The sequence below is a fragment of the Musca vetustissima genome, unplaced genomic scaffold (genome assembly GCF_032173495.1).
Source record: "Musca vetustissima isolate MV318-11 ecotype Yass unplaced genomic scaffold, APGP_CSIRO_Mvet_v1 utg60940, whole genome shotgun sequence".
Classification (NCBI taxonomy): domain Eukaryota; kingdom Metazoa; phylum Arthropoda; class Insecta; order Diptera; family Muscidae; genus Musca; species Musca vetustissima.
In genome coordinates, this window is record NW_026878619.1 from 66,965 (window position 1) to 92,852 (window position 25,888).

A 25,888-nucleotide genomic window follows, 5' to 3' on the forward strand; every position below is an offset into this window, starting at 1 on the left:
CGAATATATTTTTGTTTCCAATATTTATCGATATCGACAATTTATCGAAATTAAAAAAATTATCGACAAAATATACAACCACAATTTGGTTACTTTTTTCCGTAAGAAAATAATTTATATTTTTTAATATTGCTATAGATATTGTGGATATCTATATTATCGATAACTTATCGACATAAATAATTTATCGATACAACAGTTTTTGACTTTTTGCCATGCCAATACTATTTGTATTGTTTAATATTATAAATTACCATTGACCAAAATATTATTCTTTTATCGATATTTTATTTTATCGGTATCTATAATTTATCGATTTATAATGCAACAACAATTTCTTATTATGTCCATGACATGATAATTTATTTATTTTTTTAACATTACAAATTTCAATAAACCTAATTATGTAGATGTCTATATTATCGATAACGACAATTTATCGATTTATAACATAGCCACAATTTGGTGTTTTTTCCATGCCATGATAATTTATTTATTTTTAGTTATTATTACAAATTGCAATAAACCAAACTATGTTATGTCAATATTATCGATAACTATAATTTATCGATTTATAATACAACCACAATTTTGGGATATTTTCCATGCCAAGATAATTTATTTATTTCTTTTTTATTTAATTTCATTAATTACCATAGACCAAAATATGTTGATGTCTACATTATCGATAACAATAATCTATCGATTTTTAATACAACCACAAGTTTTGGATTTATTCCATATTAAGAAAATGTATATTTTTTGTAACTTTATATATTACCATAGACAAAAATATGTTCGTTTTTTTATCGATAATTTATCGATTTATGTTTATCGATTATTTATCTATTCATTTATTTCAGAATTAAGTACAGGGAAAATTCATGAGAAATATATCCCCCATTGTGAAAACAGCACACCAAGAGAGGGAGAGAGACAGAGCAATTATAAAAAACCTTTAATTTTGAAGCATACTTTTAGGAGTTCACCAAATGAATTAGTAGAAAAAACACAGTTACATATTTGGGAATTTCTCCAATATATTCATGATTCCCCAGAGGGAAATCAGGACATTATTTAAGGGGGGGCAGGGTAGGGGGTGTTTTCGCTTATAGTAATCGTAAGTTTAAGAATAAATGTATGTTTTTTGTTGTTGTTTTTTTCTTAGGTTTTTCATTTTGTTTAAAGTACTTAGTTGCATTAAATTTTGCTTGATTTTTTTTGTTTACATAATTTATTTATTTTATTTTTTTTTGTGTTTTTTTAGGTTAGGTTATATATTAGCTAGTTTAACTAACATTGACTGGACTGTGTGTGGTGGACCAAATGGAATATAAAAAATTCCATTTGGTGGCCATTTTTAAATTGGAACAGACACAGACATAGACATAGTCCTGTACAAAGATCCATTCATGCATTTCTGTAGATTTGTTTTTTGTTTTTTTTTTTTATTGAAATATTTTTTTTTTCGATTTTTTGGCTTTTCTTTTAAAAGAGATTTGTTTGCTGGCTTATATGTTTAGATATATATGAACACCAACAACAAAGTTAATTTTCTTTGGTTCCCTCTCTTTCGTTACTAGATTTTGGTTTTTTGTTTAAGGTCGATCTAACAGTAAGTGTAGTTGTAGTAGTAATATTAGAAGTAGAAGTAAGTCTAAAATTAATTAGGGCTTATATTGCCGTCTTTCATGATCTAATTTTTTTTTGGTTTTGGTTTTTTTCCTGCTTCATCCTTTTTTCCTTAATCTTCTTCTTTTCTTTATTTCCTGTTCTTCTAAATTTTATAACAATAGTTGTAGCTATAGTTCAAGTTGGTTTTGTTTGTTGTTGTTGTAGTAGTAGTGAAATGTTTGTATGTTTTTTTGTATACATATGTAGGTATGTAGATAGATTGAAAGATAGTTAGATTAGATAGATAGATTGTTGTTGTAGTAGTAATTAAATATAAAAAAGATTGGGTTTTTCTTGTTGTTGTTTACAAATAGTAATGCTGTAGTTGTTGTAATGTGGTTGTTGTTGTTATCCTTTCTGTTGCTACTTTTTTTCTTCATCTTCTTCTTTTTCAGTTGCTTTGCAGTAGTTGCAGAAGATGTAGATCTTTTGTTTGTGTTTATCGTTATGTATGTATGTACGTGTGTATGTGTGAGTGTAGTAAATTTTTGGAAGTCTGCTGGATTAGATCCTGCTGGCATTTAGAATCCTTCGATGACACCATATGCCTCCAGGGTGCTCACAAGCAAATAGATAACCCATAAACTGAACATAATACCACTGCTGATGTATTTGATTTTCTTCGGGCCACCCAATTCACCGCCCACTTTTTTACTACGTCTCAACATGAGTATTAAAATGGCAATTAATGCCTCTGAACAGAACAGCGTCACCGAGAAGGCAATACTAAAAATACAAATGAGATTAATAATTTATCTATTCCAATTTCACAAATTTTCAAGGACTTACGTTCCCGGTTCCACTGCATAGACGGTGCCCTTGGCCTCGTGCACAATGGCGGCCAGAGACCACGCAACACCAATACCAAGGAAGACATTGACAGCATTACTACCGGTTACATTGCCCACACTGGCGTCGGCATATTTATCTTGGATGGCAGCGACTTTACTGGCAAAAGTATCTGGAAGATGACAATAAAAGAAAATATGAATAAATAAAAAAAAATAAATAAAAAAAACGTTAAAAACATTTGACATGAATTTTAGACGAGTTTAAGGGCCAGGGGGTGGGAGGCTTTATAGACGAGCTGAAGAGGGATTCTTTCGAGACGAATGAAAGGGAGTCTTTAAAGAGCTGAAGGGAGTCTTTATAGAAGAGTTAGATGGAGACTTTATAGACGAGCTGAAACAGGGAGTCTTTCAAAGACGAGGTGAAAGGAGTCTTTCAAAGACAAGTTGAAGGGAGTCTTTCAAAGACGAGCTGAGGAGCGCCTTAACAGAGAGCTGAAGGGAGTCTTTCATAAACGAACTGAAGGGGGTCGAGCTGAAGGGAGTCTTTCATAGACCAGGTGAAGGGAGTCTTTCATAGACGAGCTGCAGCAGGGAGTCTTTCATAGACGAGCTGAAACAGGGAGTCTTTCATAGACGAGCTGAAGCAGGGAGTCTTTCATAGACGAGCTGAAGCAGGGAGTCTTTCGAGACGAATGAAAGGGAGTCTTTAAAGAGCTGAAGGGAGTCTTTATAGAAGAGTTAGATGGAGACTTTGTAGACGAGCTGAAACAGGGAGTCTTTCAAAGACGAGGTGAAAGGAGTCTTTCAAAGACAAGTTGAAGGGAGTCTTTCAAAGACGAGCAGAGGAGCGCCTTAACAGAGAGCTGAAGGGAGTCTTTCATAAATGAGCTGAAGGGGGTCGAGCTGAAGGGAGTCTTTCATAGACGAGCTGCAGCAGGGAGTCTTTCATAGACGAGCTGCAGCAGGGAGTCTTTCATAGACGAGCTGCAGCTGGGAGTCTTTCATAGACGAGCTGCAGCAGGGAGTCTTTCATAAACGAGCTGCAGCAGGGAGTCTTTCATAGACGAGCTGCAGTAGGGAGTCTTTCATAGACGAGCTGCAGCATGGAGTCTTTCATAGACGAGCTGCAGCATGGAGTCTTTCATAGACGAGCTGCAGCAGGGAGTCTTTCATAGACGAGCTGCAGCAGGGAGTCTTTCATAGACGAGCTGCAGCAGGGAGTCTTTCATAGACGAGCTGCAGCAGGGAGTCTTTCATAGACGAGTTGGAAGGTGTATTTATAGACGAACTGAAGGGAGTCTTTCATAGACGTGGTGGACGGAGACATTTAGACGAGATGAAGGTGATCTTTATAGAGGGACTAAAGGGATTTTTTATAGGCGAACAGAATGGATTTTTATAGGCGATCAGAAAGGGAGCCTTTATAGACGAGTTGAAGAGAATCTTTATAAGACTTTTGACGAGCTGAAGGGAATATTTCATAGACAAGTTGAAGGGAGACTTTTAGACGAGCTAAAGGAAGCCTTTTATAGACGAAGTGAAGAAAGTCTTTATCGACGAAGTGACGGGATTGTTTATAGACCAAAAGGAAGGGAGCCGTTATAGACTCGAAGAAGAGAGTATTTCATAGGATGGAGTCTTTCATAGATGAGCTGAAGGGAGTCTTTTATAGACGAGCTGAAGCAGGGAGTCTTTCATAGTAGAGCTGAAGGGAGTCTTTCATGGTAGAGCTGAAGGGGGTCTTTCATAGATGAGCTGAAGGCAGTCCTTCATAGTCGAACTAAAGGGAGTCTTTACAGACGAGCTGAAGGGTGTCTTTATAGACCAGCTGAAGAGTGTCTTTATAGACCAGCTATATAGAAAAGTTCTTTAGATTTTTTTAAATATTTTTCTCAATATTAAATTCATCGAAATGTGTATTTTTTGATTTATTCCCTTTCACAAATTTGAATATTTCGCCCATCAACTTCCACATGAGTGGCTATAAAAAAATATTTCAAAGTTTCTCTTTGGTAACCATCAATATGGCCTTGATTGAAGTTTTCCATTGGATAGATATTCCGTTCATTTTGAATGTATATTTTAAAATAAATTTTTGTTGTTTTATGACTACATATTTTATTTTTTAAATAAATTGTTGTAGTTTGGCGTTACGACCAGCTAGCCAGCCATGCAGCCAGCCTTTCGCACTTACCTGGTATACTGGTACCCAAAGCAACGAAACAAATGGCAGTGACGGCATCCTTGATGCCCAATGTACAACCGAAATATGAGGCAATATCACCAATAACGGCTGTTACTACACCAATGCAGAATATCGACACAACGAAACACAGATAGCCGCCGGCAATATCTGAAAAGAAAAAAACAAACGGATGACAAATTAAAAAATAAAAAATAAATAAATACAAATTGATAAATAAAAAATAAATATTACAAATTTATATATAAAATATTTTCTTTAAATAATAAAGATTAAATTGTTAAAAAATAATCAGCTGATCAAGTGGGTGTCTAATAAACTTCGAACCCAATCGAATCCATTGAAGCTTCTTAAAACTTATCTTATTTAAGTTACTTTCATAGCGAGGAAAATTTTTATTGCTGCCGCTAAATCCAAATAGGAAAAATATCGTGTGACTCTATGGTTTTGTTGTTGTTGTTGCTGTTATTACAATTATTGTTTTTGTTGTTGCCGCTGTCGTTGTGGCAAACCGCATAACAAGCCCTGCGGCAGTCATTTAAAAGTTGTTAGTCAAAGTGAAAGTGAACACGGGGAGTAAAAATAAAGGAAACAAAATTAAAAACAACAATTACAACAACAACTACAACACCAGCGACAACAACGACACATACAAGCGAAACTAAAACGACAGGATGTACAGCAAATAACTTTGACATGACAACACCTGTTGTTGTTGCTGCAGGTAATGGTGGTGGTGGTGCTGTTGCCCTGCATGGATTTGGTGTCGTTGTTGGCACCATGGCACAAAATATTTCCTCGAGTTGTTGTTTCTGTTTTTTTTTTTTTATTTCAAGTGGCACTTTCACTCTGTTGAAGTTCTGCTTTTATCTTCACTTTTGTTTTTAATTTAATTTCTAGCAGCTTTTTTGTTTTTTTTTTCTACTTCAACAACAAAAACAACTTTTATTTTATAATGGAAATTTAATTTGGATAAGTTAAGTAAGTGGCACGCGATTTAGTTGGAAGGTTGGAGGGAGGAAGGATCAAGAGGGAAGTACATTTAGAGGAACTTGAGGAAGTATTTGTAGGAGAGCTAGAGGGGTCTCTATAGAAGAGCTAAGAGTGTCTCTATAGACGAGCTGAAGGGATTCTTTCATAGACGAGTTGGAGGTAGACTTTATAGATTAGTGAAGAAGGAAGTCTTTGTAAACAGAGAGGGAGGAAGTCTTTATGGAGATATGGAGGGAATCTTTATAGACGGGGTGAAGATAGTCTCTTTAGACGAGCTGAAGTGAGTATCTATAGGGGAGCTAAAAGGAGTCTTTCATAGACAAACGGAATTTTAATAGACGAGAGGAGGTTTTATTGACGAGCTGGTTTGAGTATTTTAGACGATCTGAGAGGAGTCTTTCATAGACGAGCTAAACGGAGGGTCTATAGACGAACAGAAGGGGGTCTTACATAGACATCTTTATAGACGGGTTGAAGGGAGTCTTTATAGACGATCTGATGAAAGTCTTTACAGACGAGCTGTAGGGATTCTTTATAGACAAGCTGAAGGGAGTCTTTCATAGACGGGCTGAAGAGAGTCTTGCATTGTCGAGGGGAAAAGAGTTTTAAGGGAGAAGGCTTAATGGAATATTATTTTATAGGCGAGCTGAAGGGATTTTATAGACAACCTAAAGAGGATTTTTATAGACGAGCTGAAGGGAGTCTCTATAGACGAGCTGAAGGAAGTCTCTATAGACGAGCTGAAGAAGGTCTCTATAGACGAACCGAATATACAGAGTATTGATAGATGAGTTGTTGAAAGTCTCCATATACCGGCTGAAGGGAGTTTTTATAGACGAGCTGAAGAACGTCTTTACAGACGAGCTAAAGGGGAAACTTTTCTAGACGAGTTGTAGGGATTCTTTATAGACGAGCTGAAGAGAGTCTTTCATAGACGGCCTGAAGGGAGCCTTTCATAGACGAGCTGAAGGGATTCTCTGAAGACAAGCTTTAAGGAGTATTTATAGATGAACTGAAGGGAGTCTTTCATAGACGAGGTGAAAGGAGTCTTAAGGGAGGAGGCCTAATGGAATATTTCATAGACGAACTGAACGGAGTCTTTCATAGACGAGCTGAACAGAATACCTACCGACGAGCTGAGGGGTGTCCTTATAGGCGAGTTGAATGGAGTTTTTATACAGATGAGCTGATGGGAGTATTTTATAAGCAATCTGAACTTAATCCTTATAGACGAGCTGAAGGGAGTCTTTCGTAGACGATCTAAAGGAAGTCACTGCAGACGAGTTGAAGAGATTCTCTATAAATGAGCTGAAGGGGGTATTTATAGACGAGCTGAAGGCCGTCTTTACAGAAGAGCAGAAGGGACGAGTAGTAGCTAGTTTTCACAGGCAAACAAGAGGCTATGTTTATTGGCGAGTTGGAAGGAGTTCTTATAGTCGATTTGGAAGAACAGCTCAGGGAAGTACACATCCGTACAAATTTTCATTACTAGCAACAAGTTTCAGATTCAAGCTGTATCGGTTCACCCAAATCGATTTTGTAACAAATTTAGTACACATTAGGTTAGGCGTAAATCCAAATTGTATCAAATTTATTACCATTTAGTACTTTTCGTAGACTTTGCTAGGAATTTCCAAAACTTCGTACATACCGCAATTCAACATCCTAACAGTGATCCTTACTCCAAATTTCAGGATTCAAGCCATATCGGTTCACTCAAATCCAATTCGTACCAAATTTAGTACACGTTAATACGAATTTCCAAAAACTTCATATATACCCCAATCCTACTGTGATCCTAACTGCAAATGTCAGGATTCCAGCTCTATCGGTTCATCAAAAATTTAAATTGTACCAAATTTAGTACCCATTAGTACGAATTTCCAAAATTACCTACACACTTCAATACAATGCAATAATAATCTTATTTCCAAATTCCCGTGTTTCAGCCTATCGATTCACCAACAATTAAAATTGTACCGTATTTAGAAGCATGTAGTACTTTTCGTATACGTATGTAAACAATTTCCAAAACTACGTACATATTCCAATTCTACACTGCGACGGTAATGTTAATTTCAAATTTCAGAGTTCCATCAGTTTCTTCAATATCAATTTGTACCAAATTTAATACTGTTTAGTACTTTTCGTATACATGTGTACATACTTTTGAAAACCACCTCCCTTTATCGACTATATTTCTCAAATTTGATTCGCATTCCACAATTCAGGTTTTTAGCTCTATCACATGATACGAAATTGTACAAAATTTTGTACATTTTAGTACTATTTTCGGATACTTATAATTCGAATTTTCAGAAAAAAACCCTTTGATACATCTATTCTCACTCCATCAGTGACTCTAATTCTGGTTCGCCATATACAAATGTACATTTTAGTACTTTTCGTGCCGTTTTAGTACGAATTTCGGACGTTGATGCAACATTAAGTCAGTCAGCCAGTCAATTTACTCTAACTTTACAAATCAAATTAATACCACTTAACAATTATTTTGAAACAAATCAAACCAAAACCTTAAAATATATTAATATAAGAAAAAATTGACTTAATCTACTTTCAAAATAAACGATTCAGATATCTCTTCTTACCTGTTGGTGGGATGAATGCAAATAATAGTTTCCAGAATAATGTTAAGAAATGCATCACATAATCGAAACATGATGGCGTGGAAGCCACACCATCTTCACCCTCTTCACCATCATCATCATCGCCTGGAAGAAAGGATGAAAAAAAAACACATTTTAAATGAAAGGCAATGTCAACGAGGACGTTTAGTAGATTTTCCCATTTTTTTTTGTAATTTTCCCTTTCCCACATCCCTTTCATGTTAACTTGTTGTTGCTGTTGTTCAGATTGTTGTTACTTACCGGGATTTACTGTGAGGGCTTCAACAAATTGTTCCTTCCATGAGGATGTTCCAATCACGAGAGATGCATTGGCTCTTTGTACAAGTTTGTCTACAGTATTCTGTAAAGAAAGGAAGAGGAGGGGGAAACAAGAGATAAAGAAAAGATGAAAAACATATACATAAGATTGATTACATAAACCAGTATTGATGGAAAAGTTATGGATACAAAATTTAATTGAGAAGAAAATCAGGTTTGGAAAAAATATATGGAAAAGAAACCAAAATTTTTTAAAGAAATATTTGCCGTTATTTTTTCTTCAAAATTTTCCATTTCTGTTTAAATTATTTGCAATAAATGTACGACAGTATCGAACAACATATGTTTTGCTGTTTTCAAATAAATTTCGAAAGATATCATCGTCATCAACTATGATTGGTCACCCTCATACCAACATAAATTTATTCCAAATACATTTGCACGCTGACTTCACTTACACGTCATGTTTACATATTTTATTTTGAGTCACGTATGTACGTGACATCGACGAAGTTCATGCTGAGTGCAACGTATGTTTTTGATGATATGATGTGTGGGGACATTTTTCGGAATTTGATGTTGAAATTGTAGTTCAGAGAACATGGAATAAATTGCAGATGAGATATACGAAATTCGTCAGATATACAATTTTTAACACAACTTTTGGGAGATATCGTATAGGGCAGGAGCTCCATGTAGTATCTTTAACAGATATTATGAAGATATGTGTGTACGGGCCGGACTTTTTTACACCCTTCACTACAAGGAACGAAATGTTTTGTTAAAAGGTTTTTTTCCGATCTCGTATGAACCATATAGATACAGGGTTACACAGGAATCATTGGCATAAAGATCAAGAGGAAAAGTCGTTAAGTTCGACCGGGTCGACATTTTTATACCCTCCACCAAGTGGCGTGCATTCAAAATTTCTGAAGTCGATCGGGACATTAATATTAATATGTGATAGTAGGTTGTTCATGCTCCGAAAAAAAACTTGTGTTCCAAATTACAGACACTCTACACAACTATGTTGTCAGGGTATTATAGCTTTGTGCAGCCCCAAGAGTTTGCAACGCCGCGAAATATTGGTCCTAGACCCACCATTAAGTATACCGATCGTCATATCTCGACTAGCTGAGTCGATCTAGACATGTGTGTCCGTCCGTCCTACCGCCTGTCCATTATAATTTGTAAACACGATACAGGCCACAGTTATGGACCAATCTTCACGAAATTTTGCATGCAGGATGGGTTCTGGCCAATGAAGACCCCTATTGTTTTTGGGAAAAATTGATTAATATTTAGGGGATGAAATGAACCAAATACTTAATTTTTCTCCGTTTTTCTGGTCTCTCCAGAGGTCGCAATTATGGCCAAAAACATCGCGAAATTTTACATGGTGAAGGGGATTGGGCCAAAGAATAAGCATGCCTGTTTTGATAAAGATCGGTCAATATTTAGCGGGCCAAATGAACCCTGACTTTTGTGTGAAAAATTACAAAATTTGTGTTCTATTGCGCATATATGTCCTGACCCGAGAAGTTAATAGCATATCCAAGAGGAGTGGTTGACCTTTAAATTGATACCCCATCGATTGGAAAATGCGGCTTAAGTCGTCAAAATACGGAAAATGGGATGGTTCGGTTCTATGGAAGCTATTCCAAACAGTAGACTGACACTGGTAATTTTTGGTAGGGAGATTAGAAGCTAATTCGGTTGAAAATCAAGCCAAACCCCTAAAATAATAAAAATTGGGACCATCATTGAGGGAGGTGCCAGAAGCTGGGGCCCAATAGACCCCTACAATTGGATTATATTTAGTTTCGTTAAAAATATTACGATACGTAATCCATAGATCAAATTGGGTACTCCAACAAACTGGTAGGTATTCTCACAGGACCTTTTAGTTTTCAGCCACACTTACAGGTGACTGAAAGCCTCGGAAACCGCAGATGTGGGGAAGTCAACGTAATATTGAAACATTTGCAATGCAATTGTCCAACTATTTCAAACCTTCCAATCCAATAATTGCGAACTTATATTTTTCTAGTCCTAAATGACTACATGAATGATGAGGGGTGGTGATTTGAAAAGTCTGAGGGCCTTCACTAAGAACACAGAACTCCTAATAGTATAAGAAGAGCAAGATGTTACTTTTATTTTTTTCAAATTTGAGTGCGTGTCCATTTGATCCTTTATGGCGTGACCATGGGGTGGGACACGGTTAGATGTGATTTTAATAGACTAAAGATCTTCCCCTAAAACACAGAATTCCTAGAAGTATAGGGAGACCAATCTCAAGATGTCACTTCTAACTTCTTCATATCTTGTGCATGCGTGTCCTATTGAATACCCTTTAAAACTCGACATATTCTTCCGACGATGTTGCGGACTGATATATATTCTCAGCCTATAACACATTTTTTCTGGCAGACTAAGGTGAATGATCTATTAAATTCATTTGGACCCAATAAATTATTTACAGTGTTGACTACAATATATTTCTATGTCGATTTTGTTCTCTCTGTCTGTCCGTCTGTCTGCTGACATAGCAATATGCATGTCGATTTATGCATGTCCGTCCGTCCGTCTGTTGATGTTAAATTGCAAACAAAGTACAGGTAGCACTAACCCTTTGTGGCCCAATGTTGCCCACAGGCAACAAAATGTTTTAGAGCTTATATTTAATATGTAGCTAGTAGATATATATTTTTTGGATTTCATACGTCAAGACCTAATTATGGACGACACATATCAAAAGAAAAATCTAAAAAATTCAAATTTTTGTTAAAGTTATGAGCTTTTCAATTTAGAGAAGAGGGAAAAAATTTGTAGAGTACTAATTTTTGTATACAGTCCAAATATTTTAAATCGCTTCGTATTCGAAATGTACGAATTCTGCCTTCAGAATTATTTTTGATTCTTGTAAAACAGAATATAGAGAATAATTTAAAATTATTTTTTCGTCGATTTTGCATTTGGATTTCTGGATATTGGGGTTTTATTTTTCAGAAAGAATGTACTGTATCTCCCGACTGCAAGGATGTAGCGATGTAAAATTTTGTACATATCCTATCTAGGATAGTTGCATTAAATCTGTGAACAGAAAATTGTTCTATGATTACGGAAAAAAATTCGGGGTTCAAAGGGTTAATAATCCGATTTGGATGACATTTGGTACAGCTTATCTGTTTGGCCCAAGGACGAACCCTATGGAAATTGGGAAAAATCGGTTTAGATTTAGATATAGCTCCCATATATATTTTCGTCCGAGTTTAGGTAAATGGTGCACCAAAGTCCCTATATATCTTTCGATTCGCACGAAATTTGGCGTAGAGTACTGAATTGAGTCTAGCATGATGTGTGCTAAGTTTCGTGAAAATCGATTCAGATTTAGATATAGCTCCCATATATATTTTCGACCGATTTAAGGTAAATGGTGCACCAAATTCCCTATATATCTTTCGATTTGCACGAAATTTGGCATAGCGTACTGAATTAAGTCCAGAATGATTTGTGTTAAGTTTCGTGAAAATCGGTTCAGGTTTGGATATAGCTCCTATATATATTTTTCTCCGATTTTAAGTAAGTTATGCACCAAGAACCCAACATTTGGCCGATAGGCACAAAATGTACTGAAATTAGTATAACCTAACCTGTGACAAGTTTCGTTGTAATAGGTTTAGATTTAGTTATAGCTCCCATATATAGTATTGCCGGATTTTAAGTAAATGGTACATCAAATACCCTATTTTAGCCGATTGCCACAAAATTTTGCACTGCATACTGAACTAGGTCCAAATGTATGTATGTATAATGTATGGAAAGTTACGTCGAAATCGGATCAGATATAGCTCCCATACATTGTTATGCCCGATTTTAAGTAAGTGTTGCAACAAAGACCCAATATTAGGTAGATTGGCACAAAAGTTTACACTCCCTACTGAAGTTAGTGTAGTCCAACGTGTGTCATATTTTGTTGGAATCGCTTCAGATGTATATATATTTTCCTCCGATTTTATGTAAATGAAGCACCAAGGACCCAAAATATGGCCGATATACACAAAATTTTGCACAACGTACTGAAGTTAGTATAGTCTAACTTGTGGCATGTTTCGTTCAAATCGCTTCAGATTTGGATATAGCTCCGATTTTAAGTAAATAATGCACAAAACGTGCTGAAATTAGTATAAACTAACATGTGACCAATCCGATTCATCCGATTTTAGTAAATGGTGCCCAAACTCCTCATTTTTGGGAGATTGACGCGAAATTTTGCACAACGCACAAAATTGAGTGTAGACTATAAGATATAGCCCGTATATTCGACCGACTTCATGCTTATTGGATTTCATATAATCAATGAGTGTCCGATTGAGATTGGCTTTCATGTCAATGGTCCTTCGAAAATGCGACGTCTGTTAGAATGCATCTGTTGAATATACCCAAAGTATCATATAGTCGGCCCCATCCAACTTTACTGCTTTCTTTACTGGTTTCCCTTAATTTTATTCACTTTAGTCTATTCTCTTACTATTACAGAACCCAGAAAAAATTCGCAAATATTTTAAATAAATTTTTATTTGTCCCATTGAAGTGAAATATGACAAAACATTGTAATGTGCCATGTAATTATTTTTGAAATTTTTGTCATATTATATTTATTGTACTATTAGGTAGCAATTTCAATTCGTACAAAAGCTACTTAAATCCCAACAAAGTTTGAAGTTTCTTCAAATAAAAATTATCCTTGCTGAGAGGGGATGAAATAACTAGAAATGGTATTACGTTGGAAAATGGTAATGGTAAATGTTTATTCATATGTTTGTGTTTAATGATCTGAAATAGAAACTTTTTCCTGCAACACACACAAATACTCACATATATGTGTATGTGAACATATTTATGCCATAAAATGAAGGGTATTTATTTCTAAGGACTGTTACGGTTTAAATATTTAATGAAAAGATTGAAATTTCAAAAATTTAACTTGCCATAAGATCTTCCAAATATTAAAAATGATAAACATCGACCTGTGTTAAAAATATGTCTGCCGAGAGGTTATTTATCCCCTGAAATCGGAAAGGCCTTATAACAGCCACATCGCCTGAAGAAATGCGCCGGGATTTTTTTATGTGAGAGAGATATGCCAAAAAATTGACTTATATTAAAATTGTTTGCGAGGAATGCGTCCGAAACCTTCAATATAAAGAAAAGAAGGCAGCCGTGGTCCGATATATTCGTATTAAATTTTAAAGCTCTGTCGTGATTTAAGAAGAGTGATTGGTATAGGTAAAGCGTCATCAAATTTCACAAATATACAGTTGAAATCGTTTAACGACATATTCATTTAAAACGATGGTTACACAAGCAGATATGCTTTTTGCTTTATATTGCTTATAACAATTATACCAACTTCGCCGCCCCCTCAAAAGGGTCCAGGAACAGGTGTTTCTAACGAAATGGCCAATTTATTTTACACTCCACCTTATTGTGGGGGGATGAAAGACCTTGGTGAGTATATGAAAACCCCCAGAAGAAAAATTCGACATGGGTGAAAGTTTCGGAGATATGACTTATCATTTTTTTAGTGCCGACCCTATTATACTAGAAGAGATAGCTTCATATCTTGATTTGTAACTATTGTATGTAGAACATTTTTTTGTAGAACATTTCGTCCTTCTAATTCGATTCCATGTGCGTCTTTTTCATCCCTAATTCCATCCCAATTATCACAAGATGTGATTTTTTATCCTCACAATATTCTACAAAAATATTGCTCATACGATTTTAGATGGGGTCCTCAAAGACGAGAAATCGATATTGGAACGTTTTATTGGTCTATTCTCAATTTTACCCAATTCATGTCACTAAAGCCCCATATGTATGTATTTTCAGTATACATTCCTTAAAAAAATTATTTTCTAAAAACATATATAGTTATGCCAAATAAGCAAAAAAAAAAAAAAAATAAATAAATAAATAAATAATTTCATAGGAAAAAAGAACCGGGTTTCTAAATTTTTGAACCGGATATTCAGATAATAAAACCGGTTTCAATATCTTATATGCATATCATTAGAAAGCTAGTAAACAAAACGCTACATTTATTGAACCAGTTTTGTTAACTGAATATCCGGTTCAAAAATTTAGAAAACCGATTATTTTTTCCATGAAATTTATTTCAGAAGGAAAAATACTCAAAAGAGTCGTTTATCCCCAATACGAATTTTACACCTCCAAACATCTAGTCGCACAGAGAAATTAAAAAATTTTCAGGAACAGTCCTTATTTCATCGCTATGAGTACAAAGTTGAGAACTTTATGACTCTTCACATGTTGTTAATGTTGTTATTAATGTTGTCATTACAGTGGTTGTTGTTGTTGATGCTGTTATTGTTGTTGTTCTTGTTTGTACAACATGAAACATTAAAGTTCACTTCCTGATAAGCCTTATGACTACATGATGATGTCTGAAGTTACATACATTTATGAGAATCTCACACTTCCAAATGTGGCATGTAAAGCAACATCTATTGTAATAACAATTTGTAGACCCTGTCCCAAAGACTATGCAGGATAATAATCCAAAAGAGTGGCTAAACCAAAAAAATAACATGTCCATATGACAAAAACAGATGAATGACATATCTTTCCAATTATGAGTGGACAAGGATTTCGAGGCCAGACGAAGTGAGGAAAATTTCATTTGGGTATTAAAGTTCCAGTTAAATTCAAGTCAATTTGGTTGATGAACTTGCCGAAAATACCTAAAATGACAATAATGGGTATTCCGTTGTATAGAGCTTACCTAGAAAATTTAGTTAATTATACCCTTCACCACACTGTGGTACAGGGTATTATGTCTTTGTGCATATGTTTGCAACAGGCAAAAGGAATCGAGATAGACCCATGGTTCCTTTTGAGAATATGCATAGAATCACTTTCTGAGTCGTCCGTCCGTCCGTCTGTTGATGTTAAATTGTAAACAAAGTACAGGTCGCATTTATGATCCGATTTGGATGAAATTTGGCACAGCTCACTTATTTGGCCCAAGGACGAACCCCATTGAAATTGGGAAAAATCGGTTCAGATTTAGATATACCTCCCATATATAGTTTCGCCCGATTTTAGGTAAATGGTGTACCAAAGTCCCTATAAATCTTTCGATTTGCACGAAATTTCGTATAGCCTACTGAATAAGGCCTAGAATGATTTGTGCTAAGTTTCGTGGCAATCGGCTGAGATTTAGATATAGCTCCCATATATAGTTTCGTCCAATTTTAGGTAAATGGTGTACCAAAGTCCTATACATCTTTACATTTGCACGAAATTTGATATAGTCCACTGACTTAGGTCTAGAATGATGTGTGCTAAGTTTCGTGGAAATCGGTTCAGATTTGGATATAGCTCCCATATATAGTTTCGCCCGATTTTAGGTAAATGGTGTTCCAAAGTCCCTATATATCTTTCGATTTGCACGAAATTTCATATAACCTACTGAATTTAGTCCAGAATGATGTGTGCTAAGTTTAGTGAAAATCGGTTTAGATTTAGATATAGCTCCCATATATAGTTTCGCCCGATTTTAGGTAAATGGTGGACCAAAGTCCCTGAAAATCATTCGATTTGCACGAATTTTGGCATAGCGTACTGAATTAGGTATAGAATAACGTATGTTAAGTTTCGTGAAAATCGGTTCAGATTTAGATATAGCTCCCATATATAGTTTCGCCCGATTTTCGGTAAATGGTGCACCAAAGTCCCTGAAAATTATTCGATTTGCACGAAATTTGATTTAGCGTACTGAATTAAGTTTAGAACGATCTGTGCTAAGTTTCGTGAACATCGGTTCAAATTTAGATATAACTCTCATATATATTTTCTTCCGATTTTATGTAAATGGAGCACCAATGTCCCTATATATCTTTCGATTTGCACGAAATTTAGCATAGCCCGCTGAATTAAGTTTAGAATGATATGTGCTAAGTTTCGTGAAGATCGGTTCAGATTTAGATATAGCTCCCATTTTTATTTTCGTCCGATTTTATGTAAATGGTGCACCAAAGTCCCTGAAAATCTTTCGATTTGCACGAATTTTGGCATAGCGTACTGAATTAAGTCTAAGATCATGGTGGTAAGTTCCGTGAAAATCGGTTCAGATTTACATATAGCTACCATATATGTTTTCGTCCGATTTAAGGTAATTGGTGCACCAAAGACCATATATATCTTTCGATTTGCACGAATTTTGGTATAGCGTACTGATTTAACTCGAGAATGATGTGTGTTAAGTTTCGTAAAAATCGGTTCAGATTTACATACACCTCCTATATATATTTACATACACCTCCTATATATATTCGTCTGGTAAGATACATAGGTAGAATGTAACCAAAGTGGTGAAGGGTATCATATAGTCGGCCCAGTCCGACTTTACTACTTTCCTTACTGGTTTTAGATATGGAGATATTCTAACCAAGGAGGATACACTCAAAAATAATGAAATTTGGGGCCTACCATTATATTAAGCCCTCTAAAAAGTATACCAATATTGATTTTTGTGAAATCAAGGTGCAGAATATGGGTCATTTTGCTTGAAATATGGCACACTTCATATATGGATTAAATTACTTATATATTGGATTTAATTACATTTATGACATCAAAATATTTTAATTTTTAAATATTTATTCTGTTGTTGCCAACTATAAATATCACACACTATTTTATGGCCATTATATGGACCAAAATTCCCCGAACACTTCAATCACAATGTGTGTGTGTGTGTATAAGCAAACAACAAAAACAATCAAAGAGAAAATGAAGTTGGACGACTGGGTCGAGAGGAACATTTATAATCAAATTAAGGTTTCTATTAGGAAAATAAATTTTTAATGTAATTACATGATGAAGAAGTAACGACAACAACAACGGCAATACTTTTCCAAAAATAAACTTTTTGTGGTAGCAGAAATTTTGGTTACACAGCATCTCAAGAGGAGGAAGGGAAGAAGGGGTACTAAAAGGGCTCAGATTGTATTGAATAAGTTATAAAAAAGTTTTTAAGTATTCATTGAAGTAAGGAAGTATAGGAAAGATTGTTGTAAGTATGCGTATGAAAACACAATCGAATTTTCGATATTATATTATTCATCATACGTATAGAGGTACTCATAAAACCACAAATAGATGAGTACCTCTGTGCGTATGATGAATAATGTAATATTGAAAATTAATATTACGCATACTCGATGAAGTTTTTTGAAAGTAATGTCAAGATCTTGGGGCAATTGAAAATAATTAGAATATTTTTCTATTTTAATAAGAAGGCATATGGATAACATCAACATATAGGGGAGAGGGGCCACCATTGAACGTGAGATACCTTTGAATAGCGCCCATAAAATCTCGATTTAAAATTTTTCCCAACCGAAACCAATAGTTGAACATGCCTTCTAAACTCCACTAAGAAAACGGATTTGTTAACTTTTGGTTTCGATTTCTCTTTATGACTTATTTATACCATCAGCCTTATAACTAATAAGGAGCAGGAAATTTGTTGTTTTAAAAATGTTCTGACTGGTGGTCAAACTATTACTGGAAATTTATGTTATAATATCATGCGATCGGAGTGTCCTAATTGAACCAAAGTGTGCACAACTTTAATAAAGGGTTATCCATTACGTGTTTTCAAAAGTGTGGGTGATGAGTGTATATTAAATATGTCGTTCCGTTTGTAACACATCGAAATATTCACCGGAGAACCCATAAAGTTTATATGTTAAGTTGGATAAAAGAAATCCATTATTTTTATATGAATTATTTTACTTTATTTAACATGCTTCAGAATGTACGATTTGGGCATAATAAGCCCCGTTTCGTTGTATGATTTGTTGCCATTTTAAAGGCAACTTCATAATTGGTGACAAGTCCGAACTGAATGCCGTATGCATTAAAACTTCCCAACCAAGCTCTCGAAGTTTCTGGCGAGTCACTGTAGATGTGTGTGGCCTAGCGTTGTACAGGTGGAACAGAACATCTCTCCTGTTAGCCAGTGCTGGGCCTTTATGGTCAATTGCTATCATCAAACAGTTCAGTTGTTGTCAACATCAATCATTTCTCCGATATAACGGTACCCCCAAATATTCGGTATTATAGGAATTATGGACTCGTTTTTCAAACCAAATTGGCTATAATTTGTTACATTTGATTCTCATTGGGTATCAAATCATCCTACCTAATATGATCAATATTGGTCAACTTTTTAGGGTAGCCCACATACAACGGTACCAACATTATATGGTATTTTGCGGGGTTTTATACACATTTTCAACAGAATCAATTTGTTATTTTAGGTTGGGGAATGGTAATAAAAATCCTATTAACGCTACACCCTAGAGATCGGTATTTTGGGGAGCTTGAGTATGTGCTTCAACCAAAATAGCTTTAATTTCAAATTTTGGATTGTCATTGAGTTGAAAATCTCCCTACCAAAAATTATCAGCATTGGCTCATGCTTTCGGGTAGCCTCCATATAATGGTAACCCCATTATTCGGCATTTTGAGGGGTTTGAACACTTTTTTTTACCGAATTGACTTTAATTTTATTTTTCAGATTCTCATGGGGTTTCCAATCTTCCAACTAAACATGATCAATATTGGCCGGTGATTTAGGAAGCTTGGACACGTGATTTAACCGAAATAGCTGTAATTCTATATTTTGGATTTTCATTGAGTTGAAAACCTCCCTACCAAAAATTATCAATATTGGTCCATGTTTTCGGGTAGCACCCATTATTCGGTATTTGGGCATTTTTTTCAACCGAATTCGCTCTAATTTGATTTATTAAATTCTATTAGTTTACGTTTTGGTTTAGCTCACATAGAACCGAACCATCCGATTTTCGTTATTTTGAGGACTTCAGCCGCATTCTCCAACAGATGGGGCTGTAATTTGGTATAAAGGGTTTTGGAAGGCTGATATATATATATATATATATATATGTCCAAGTTTTGATATAACCCCATCTAAAAATTCATATGAAAGAAATTGAGCATCCGATGTTATCTATTGAAATTACAAGGTACCAACATATGTGGTGAGTACTGTATGGTCTTACATTAGCAGCCCTTTATACTTATACTGAACATATATTTAGTGCAACTATAGGGTATATAGGTTCATCATCTCCGGTAACTCCTCCACAACTCGTTAAAATTTCGAACAATTATAAATTTAATAAAAACCACTAACCTCTACGTTTCAGCGAATTTATATTCCGAGTTTCAGCGGATTTATATTCCGAGTCCCATGACCGATCAGATGTCAACAGCCTGTCTTTTCCGAATCATGTTCTGCCCGAGTAAAATTTACCAAAAAAAGTTTTGGCCCATTTCCCGCTATATATTGATTAGTTGCCAGATCGCCTTCCCCATGGGATATTTGTAATGTATTGCTTGTAATTGTGGCGGTCCTTGTCTTAGGAAAATCTATGCCTTCAGTAAGGCCTAGAAAAAATGTTTTTAAAAATCTACGCCTTGGGTAAAGCCTTGGAAAAACATTCTAAAAAATGTACGCCCTGGTTAAGGCCTTAAATTGTTTTTTTTTAAACTAGGATAAGGCGTCGAAAAAAAATTTAAAAAAAAATCATAGCTTTAAGCAATACATAGGACATTTTTTTTACAAATCTACGACTTGGTTATGGTCTTAAAAAACGTGGAATAAAAATTCTACGCCTTGATTAAGGCCTTGAAACAACATTTAAAAATAGAATCGCCGACTTATGTAAAGTTTTGATTTAATTATATATCTACCCACTGTGTAAGGCATAAAAACATTAAAACAAATCTACGCCATGGGTAAGACCTTGAAACAACATTTAAAAAAATCGACTTTTGTAAAGCTTTGATTTTTTTTTACATCTACACATTGGTTAAGGCATTAAACAGATTAAAAATCTACGCCTTGGTTAAAGTCTTGAATTTTTTCTACGACTTGGGTAATGCAAAATTATAAAGCCTAGGCCTTTAAAAATTAAAAATATTTGCTTTGTTTAAAGCATCGAAAAAAGAATTAACAAATATACGTCTTGGGTAAGGCCTTCAAAAATGTCTTTAAAAATTCTACGCCTTGTAAGGAGCCTTGAAATATTCTTTAAAAAATCTACGGCTTGTAAGGATCCTTGAAAAATATTCTTTAAAAATTCACGTCTAGCAAGGGTCCTTTAAAAAGTATTCTTTAAAAAATCTACGCCTTGTAAGGGCCTTGAAAAATTATTCTTTAAAAAATCTACGCCTTGTTGTTCTCAATCTATATTTCGGTTCCCAACAGGTGGCGTATAAGTGTTGACAATAAACATACGCTACCTATGACCAATATTTTCATAAAGTGGATATTTTTATACCCTCCACCGAAACATTTCTCATTTTCTTTACGATCCTTCAGAAATTATCTTATCGTCATAATTGAAAATTATTGGAAATGTATACCCTCGAATGTGGTAATGGTAATACTAAACAATATCAGAATACGTAGATACCTATGACTGTTTAAGAACAACTTCCATATCTGACTCGATAGAACAATAAAATTGGTATCAAATTTAAGGGTTAACCACTCATCTAGGATATACCGTAAACTTTCCCGGTCTATGTCCTTCAGAAGTAAATATATACATATGCAAATGTTGGCCTTTTTCACAGAAAAGTTAAAGATCGATATACTTAAAGGGCAGTCTAGGTTGCACAAAACTATAATACCCTAACAGCATAGTTGTGTAATGTACATATCTATCGCCAATTCCGACAGATTTTTTATGTTTTTTAACCTTTTTAAACCACAATGTGGTATAGGGTATTATATCTTTGTGCATATGTTTGTAACAGGCAAAAGGAAACTAGATATGGTTACTTTTGAGAATATGCATAGAATCACTTTCAGAGTCGATTTATGCATGTCCGCCCGTCCGTCTGTAGATGTTAAATTGTAAACTAAGTACAGGTCGCATTTATGATCCCATTTGGATAAAATTTGGTAAATGTCAATTATTGGGCCCAAGGACGAACCCTACTGAAATTGAAGAAAATCGGATCAGATTTAGGTATAGCTCCCATATATATTTTCGTCCGATTTAATGTAAATGGTGTACAAAAGTCCTTATATATCTTTCGATTTGCACGAAATTTGGCACAGCGTACTGAATTAAGTCTAGAATGATGTGTATTAAATTTCCTGAAAATCGGTTCAGATATAGATATAGCTCCCATATATATTTTCGTCCGATTTTAGGTAAATAGTGCACCAAAGTCCCTATATATCCTTCGATGTGCTCGAAATTTGGCACAGCGTACTGAATTAAGTCTAGAAAGATGTGCGCAAAATTTTGTGAAAATCGGTTCAGATTTAGGTATAGCTCCATATATATTTTCGTCCGATTTTAGGTAAATAGTGCACCAAAGTCCCCATATATCCTTCGATTTGCACGAAAATTGGCGCAACGTACTGAATTAAGTCTAAAATGATATGTGTTAAATTTCGTGAAAATCAGTTCAGATTTAAGTACAGGTCCCATATATATTTTCGTCCGATTTTAGGTAAATAGTGCACCAATATATCCTTCGATTTGCACGAAATTTGGTTTTATAAGTAAATGTAGAACTCAAAATGTATCCGAATGCACAAAACATACTGAAATAAGTGTAACCATATATAATGTGACGATTTTATGAAATCGGTTTAGACCAAATATTTTGCTTTATATATTTATTTACAAATTTTGGCACATCGTACTGAATTGAGTATAGAAAGATGTGCAAAATTTGAAAATAGTTGCAGATTTTGATGTTTAATTTCATATATATGTTGAATATACCCAAATTTTTGGTAAAAAGTGCACCAAAGTCTCTATATATCCTACGATTTGCCGAAATGGTTTTATATGCCTTTATTTATGGGCATTATCCGAATGCACAAAACATTGAAAGTACCTGTACCCATAAAATGGTCATCATTTTGTAAATCTCTTATGATGTGATATTTTGCTTTAAATGTGTCAATTTTTCATCCATATAAGTGACACTTCTTACAATTTTTCACCAAAATTTGGAAGATGACAGATTTACATGTTTAATTTCATTCGATATGTTGAATATACCCAAAGTGGTGAAGGGTCCATTTTGTCTGGCTCCTCTCTAAGTGTTTGAATTTAAAAATTGTATATAAAGCCAATGGAGTATCCGATTTGATCCCTTTAATACAAAACCAAAGATTGGATTCATGGAGTCCAAAGATGCGACCCATCGGTTCACTCTTTCCAATGCCTTCCCCACAAAGGGCCAACATTTTGAAAATTTGTAAACCTCATATTATTCGTATTGAGTGTCCGATTTAATACAAACTTTGCACATTGTAATATTTTTACCAATCCTAGTTCGTAGATGGGATCCATCGGTTCAGTACTTCAAGGTATTACAATTTTGAAATTTTTATATGAAACTATTGGAGTAACCGATTCGATTTATTTCTAATATTTTTGGCCAAACACAGATCGAAAATGAAAATGGAATCCAATCTTCCTAGTACCTCCAATAAAAGAATAGAATCGCTGTACATTTCATACGAAGCAAATGGAGTATACAAATCATTGATCCCTTGCTATTACATCGTAATATTTTTAACAAACCTATATTAAATGGGTTCTAAAGGACTACTTATTCAGGTACTCATTAATTAAGACAAATGCCTTAAATAAATGGTGAATTTTGTATTGTCTAAACTCATAATATTGAAAAATTATAAATTTTATTAAAAAAATTTTGCACGGATGTTCCGTACATCTCCGCAAAACCAAAATAGTGTGCAAAAGTCAGTATGAGTGTTATAGGCTGAGAGTATAAATCTGTTGGCAACGACTGGCAGTTCTTTATTTGTATGTATCTCATGTTTATTTTTTATTATAATTTTTTATTATAAAATTTGATTTAAAATTTTGTTTTAATTTCTATACTTTTTTTAATGTTTTATAATAAAAAAATGTCCACTTACCTTAAATTCTTTACTCTCCTTGATGCGCAATTGTGCGCGAACAACATCACCATTCTTGGGACGTCCCAATAGAGCCATTTTATCTTCTTCGGTCAACTCTTCCGGTGGCTTATTTTCAGCTTCCTGTATAAGTCCTGCCAATTCATCGTCTGCGAGGGGATTTTTTAAATTAATTTAAAAAAAATATTTGAAAATTAAAAACATAATTCATTTGGGTCCCTCATGAAGGGGGAATAAAGAAAATAATTAAAAATTAAAGACCAAAACACCAGAACAGAAAAAAAATTAAATAAAAAAATGTCTCAAAATAGAATAAGAAAATATGATGATAATAATATACACCAAAATCAAAAAAAATGAGATATAGACAAATGATGTGAAATTAAACCAAAAATATAAAAAAAAAAAATAAAAATTAAATTAAAACAATTATAACAAAAAATTAAAAAAAAAATAATTAAAATAAAAACGACTACAACAAAAAATTAATAATAAGCAACTATTTATAGGCGGCACACATTCAATTATAAAAAGAAAACATTCAGAAAACTACTGGGGCGCAACAGAAACAACATTAAAGGCACACACAGACACAAATATATACACACACATGCACACATAAAAACCAGCTACGGGCAGACACAAAGGCAACAGAAAATATTATTAAGAAAAGAAAATAAAAAACACAGACGCACACAAATATACACAGAGAGTGAGAGAGAAAGGTAGAAGGGGCTGATATGGGAATCAAGAAGCAGAAATTATAAAGGATATCACACTAACACATGCCAAGGAGCTTAGTTTTTGTATTAGTAACAGTAGTTGTAGTAGTAGTGGTGGTGGTCGTGGTAAGAAAAGGTGTCATATGTTGCTGGGGTAGTGTTGTTGTATGGTGTATGTCTAATAATAATTGTTGTCATTGAACATGTATTTGTGCGATGCCACATATGCATGCATGCAGGCATGGCTGACACACCGACAGACATAAAATAAAGTTGGGAAGAAAATGTAAGCGTATGAAGTTTGCATAGAAGCTAGTGAAAGATAAAAGCAGCAGCCAACAGAAAGTGAGTTAATTTTTTTCCTTGTGTGTGTGTGTGTGAGCTTAAGATCGTGGAAAATGCACTCACGTGCAAAACACACACACATACACTCTAACATTTATTTACACAATGGGGAATAAAGGCAAATAATGAATGACAACGGGTGGTTTGTAACGTATAAATGAAGAAAACACAAACACACACATATACATATATAGAAAAACACATATATGTACATGGAGAATAGGCAAAGCTTCCCCTTTTTACATATTTGATTAACTAGTTGAACGTGGTATAGTGTTGTTGCAAAAATTTCATGGTTGAGTACGTGACGTATGGTTGACACTATTAAACACACACGCGACTACACACACTGTTCTATGCATGTGTAGTTGTGAAGTTTTTGTTACATTTACATAAATACTTGTTTTTATTAGGCAGATCCTTTTTTTTCGTTTTGGCAAAAATATTTCTATTTTTTTGGTTGTTTATTGGGTGACATTGTTTTGACATGGCAAAATGCACACACACACACACATTTACATTTTCGATGTATGGTGTCACACACATCTAAGCTGTATGTGTGTGTGTGCACATGTTGCTTCATCATAATACTTATTTTGTATGCTTGTAAAGTGGTCTATACATTATTAAATGTGGAGTGCCACATGTTTTTGAGAGGTCGAGGGGGAAGGGGGCGACATGGAAGGGTAAGAGAAAGACGTAGGTCATTTCCTTGTTATATTACGGTCTTAGAACAACATAAATTTGTATGTAAGATGTTAAAAAGGTTGTCTCGGATGATAGTCTTCTTTATTTCAATTATCAAAAATGCGAGGGTAAGTAACCTTAAAAAAATATGTTAAATAAGTGAAAAAAACTTTAAGGGCCTATAGATGCAATTGCCTTTAAGACGAAAGTAGGTAGACGAATATTCTGGTTATAAGGTCCTCTTAGGTGAAATAGGAATTGTTTTATTTTTTTCCAGAATTGGGCATCTAAAAATTTTTCTACAGAAAAATAGATTTCAAAGGAAAGATATTAAAAATCGGTTAGCAGCATGGAGTTATTTTTGAAAAAAATGATACCTCAGAAAAATAGATTCAAAAGAAACGATATTGAGAATCGGTTAGTAGCAAGGTCTTATTTTTGAAAGAAATTATACCTTCCTTCTGATCACATACAAAGCCGTTATTGGTTTCAAAAAATCGATTTTTATACCTTCACCACAC

General features: G+C 34.4%; 1 protein-coding gene across 1 annotated transcript in view; it reads right to left on the minus strand.

Moving 5' to 3' along the window:
• Window positions 1-2,195: 2,195 nt before the first annotated feature.
• LOC133323410 (sodium/calcium exchanger 1-like) overlaps window positions 2,196-25,888 on the minus strand; it is a 53,521-nt gene continuing 29,828 nt past the window's right edge. Inside the window, exons 4-9 of the mRNA XM_061532339.1 lie at window positions 23,614-23,762; window positions 8,550-8,649; window positions 8,271-8,393; window positions 4,660-4,818; window positions 2,464-2,635; window positions 2,196-2,400 (exon numbers count right to left, since the gene is read on the minus strand). Coding sequence (XP_061388323.1) covers window positions 2,196-2,400; window positions 2,464-2,635; window positions 4,660-4,818; window positions 8,271-8,393; window positions 8,550-8,649; window positions 23,614-23,762 — 908 coding nt within the window. The remainder of the gene's footprint in view (window positions 2,401-2,463; window positions 2,636-4,659; window positions 4,819-8,270; window positions 8,394-8,549; window positions 8,650-23,613; window positions 23,763-25,888) is intronic.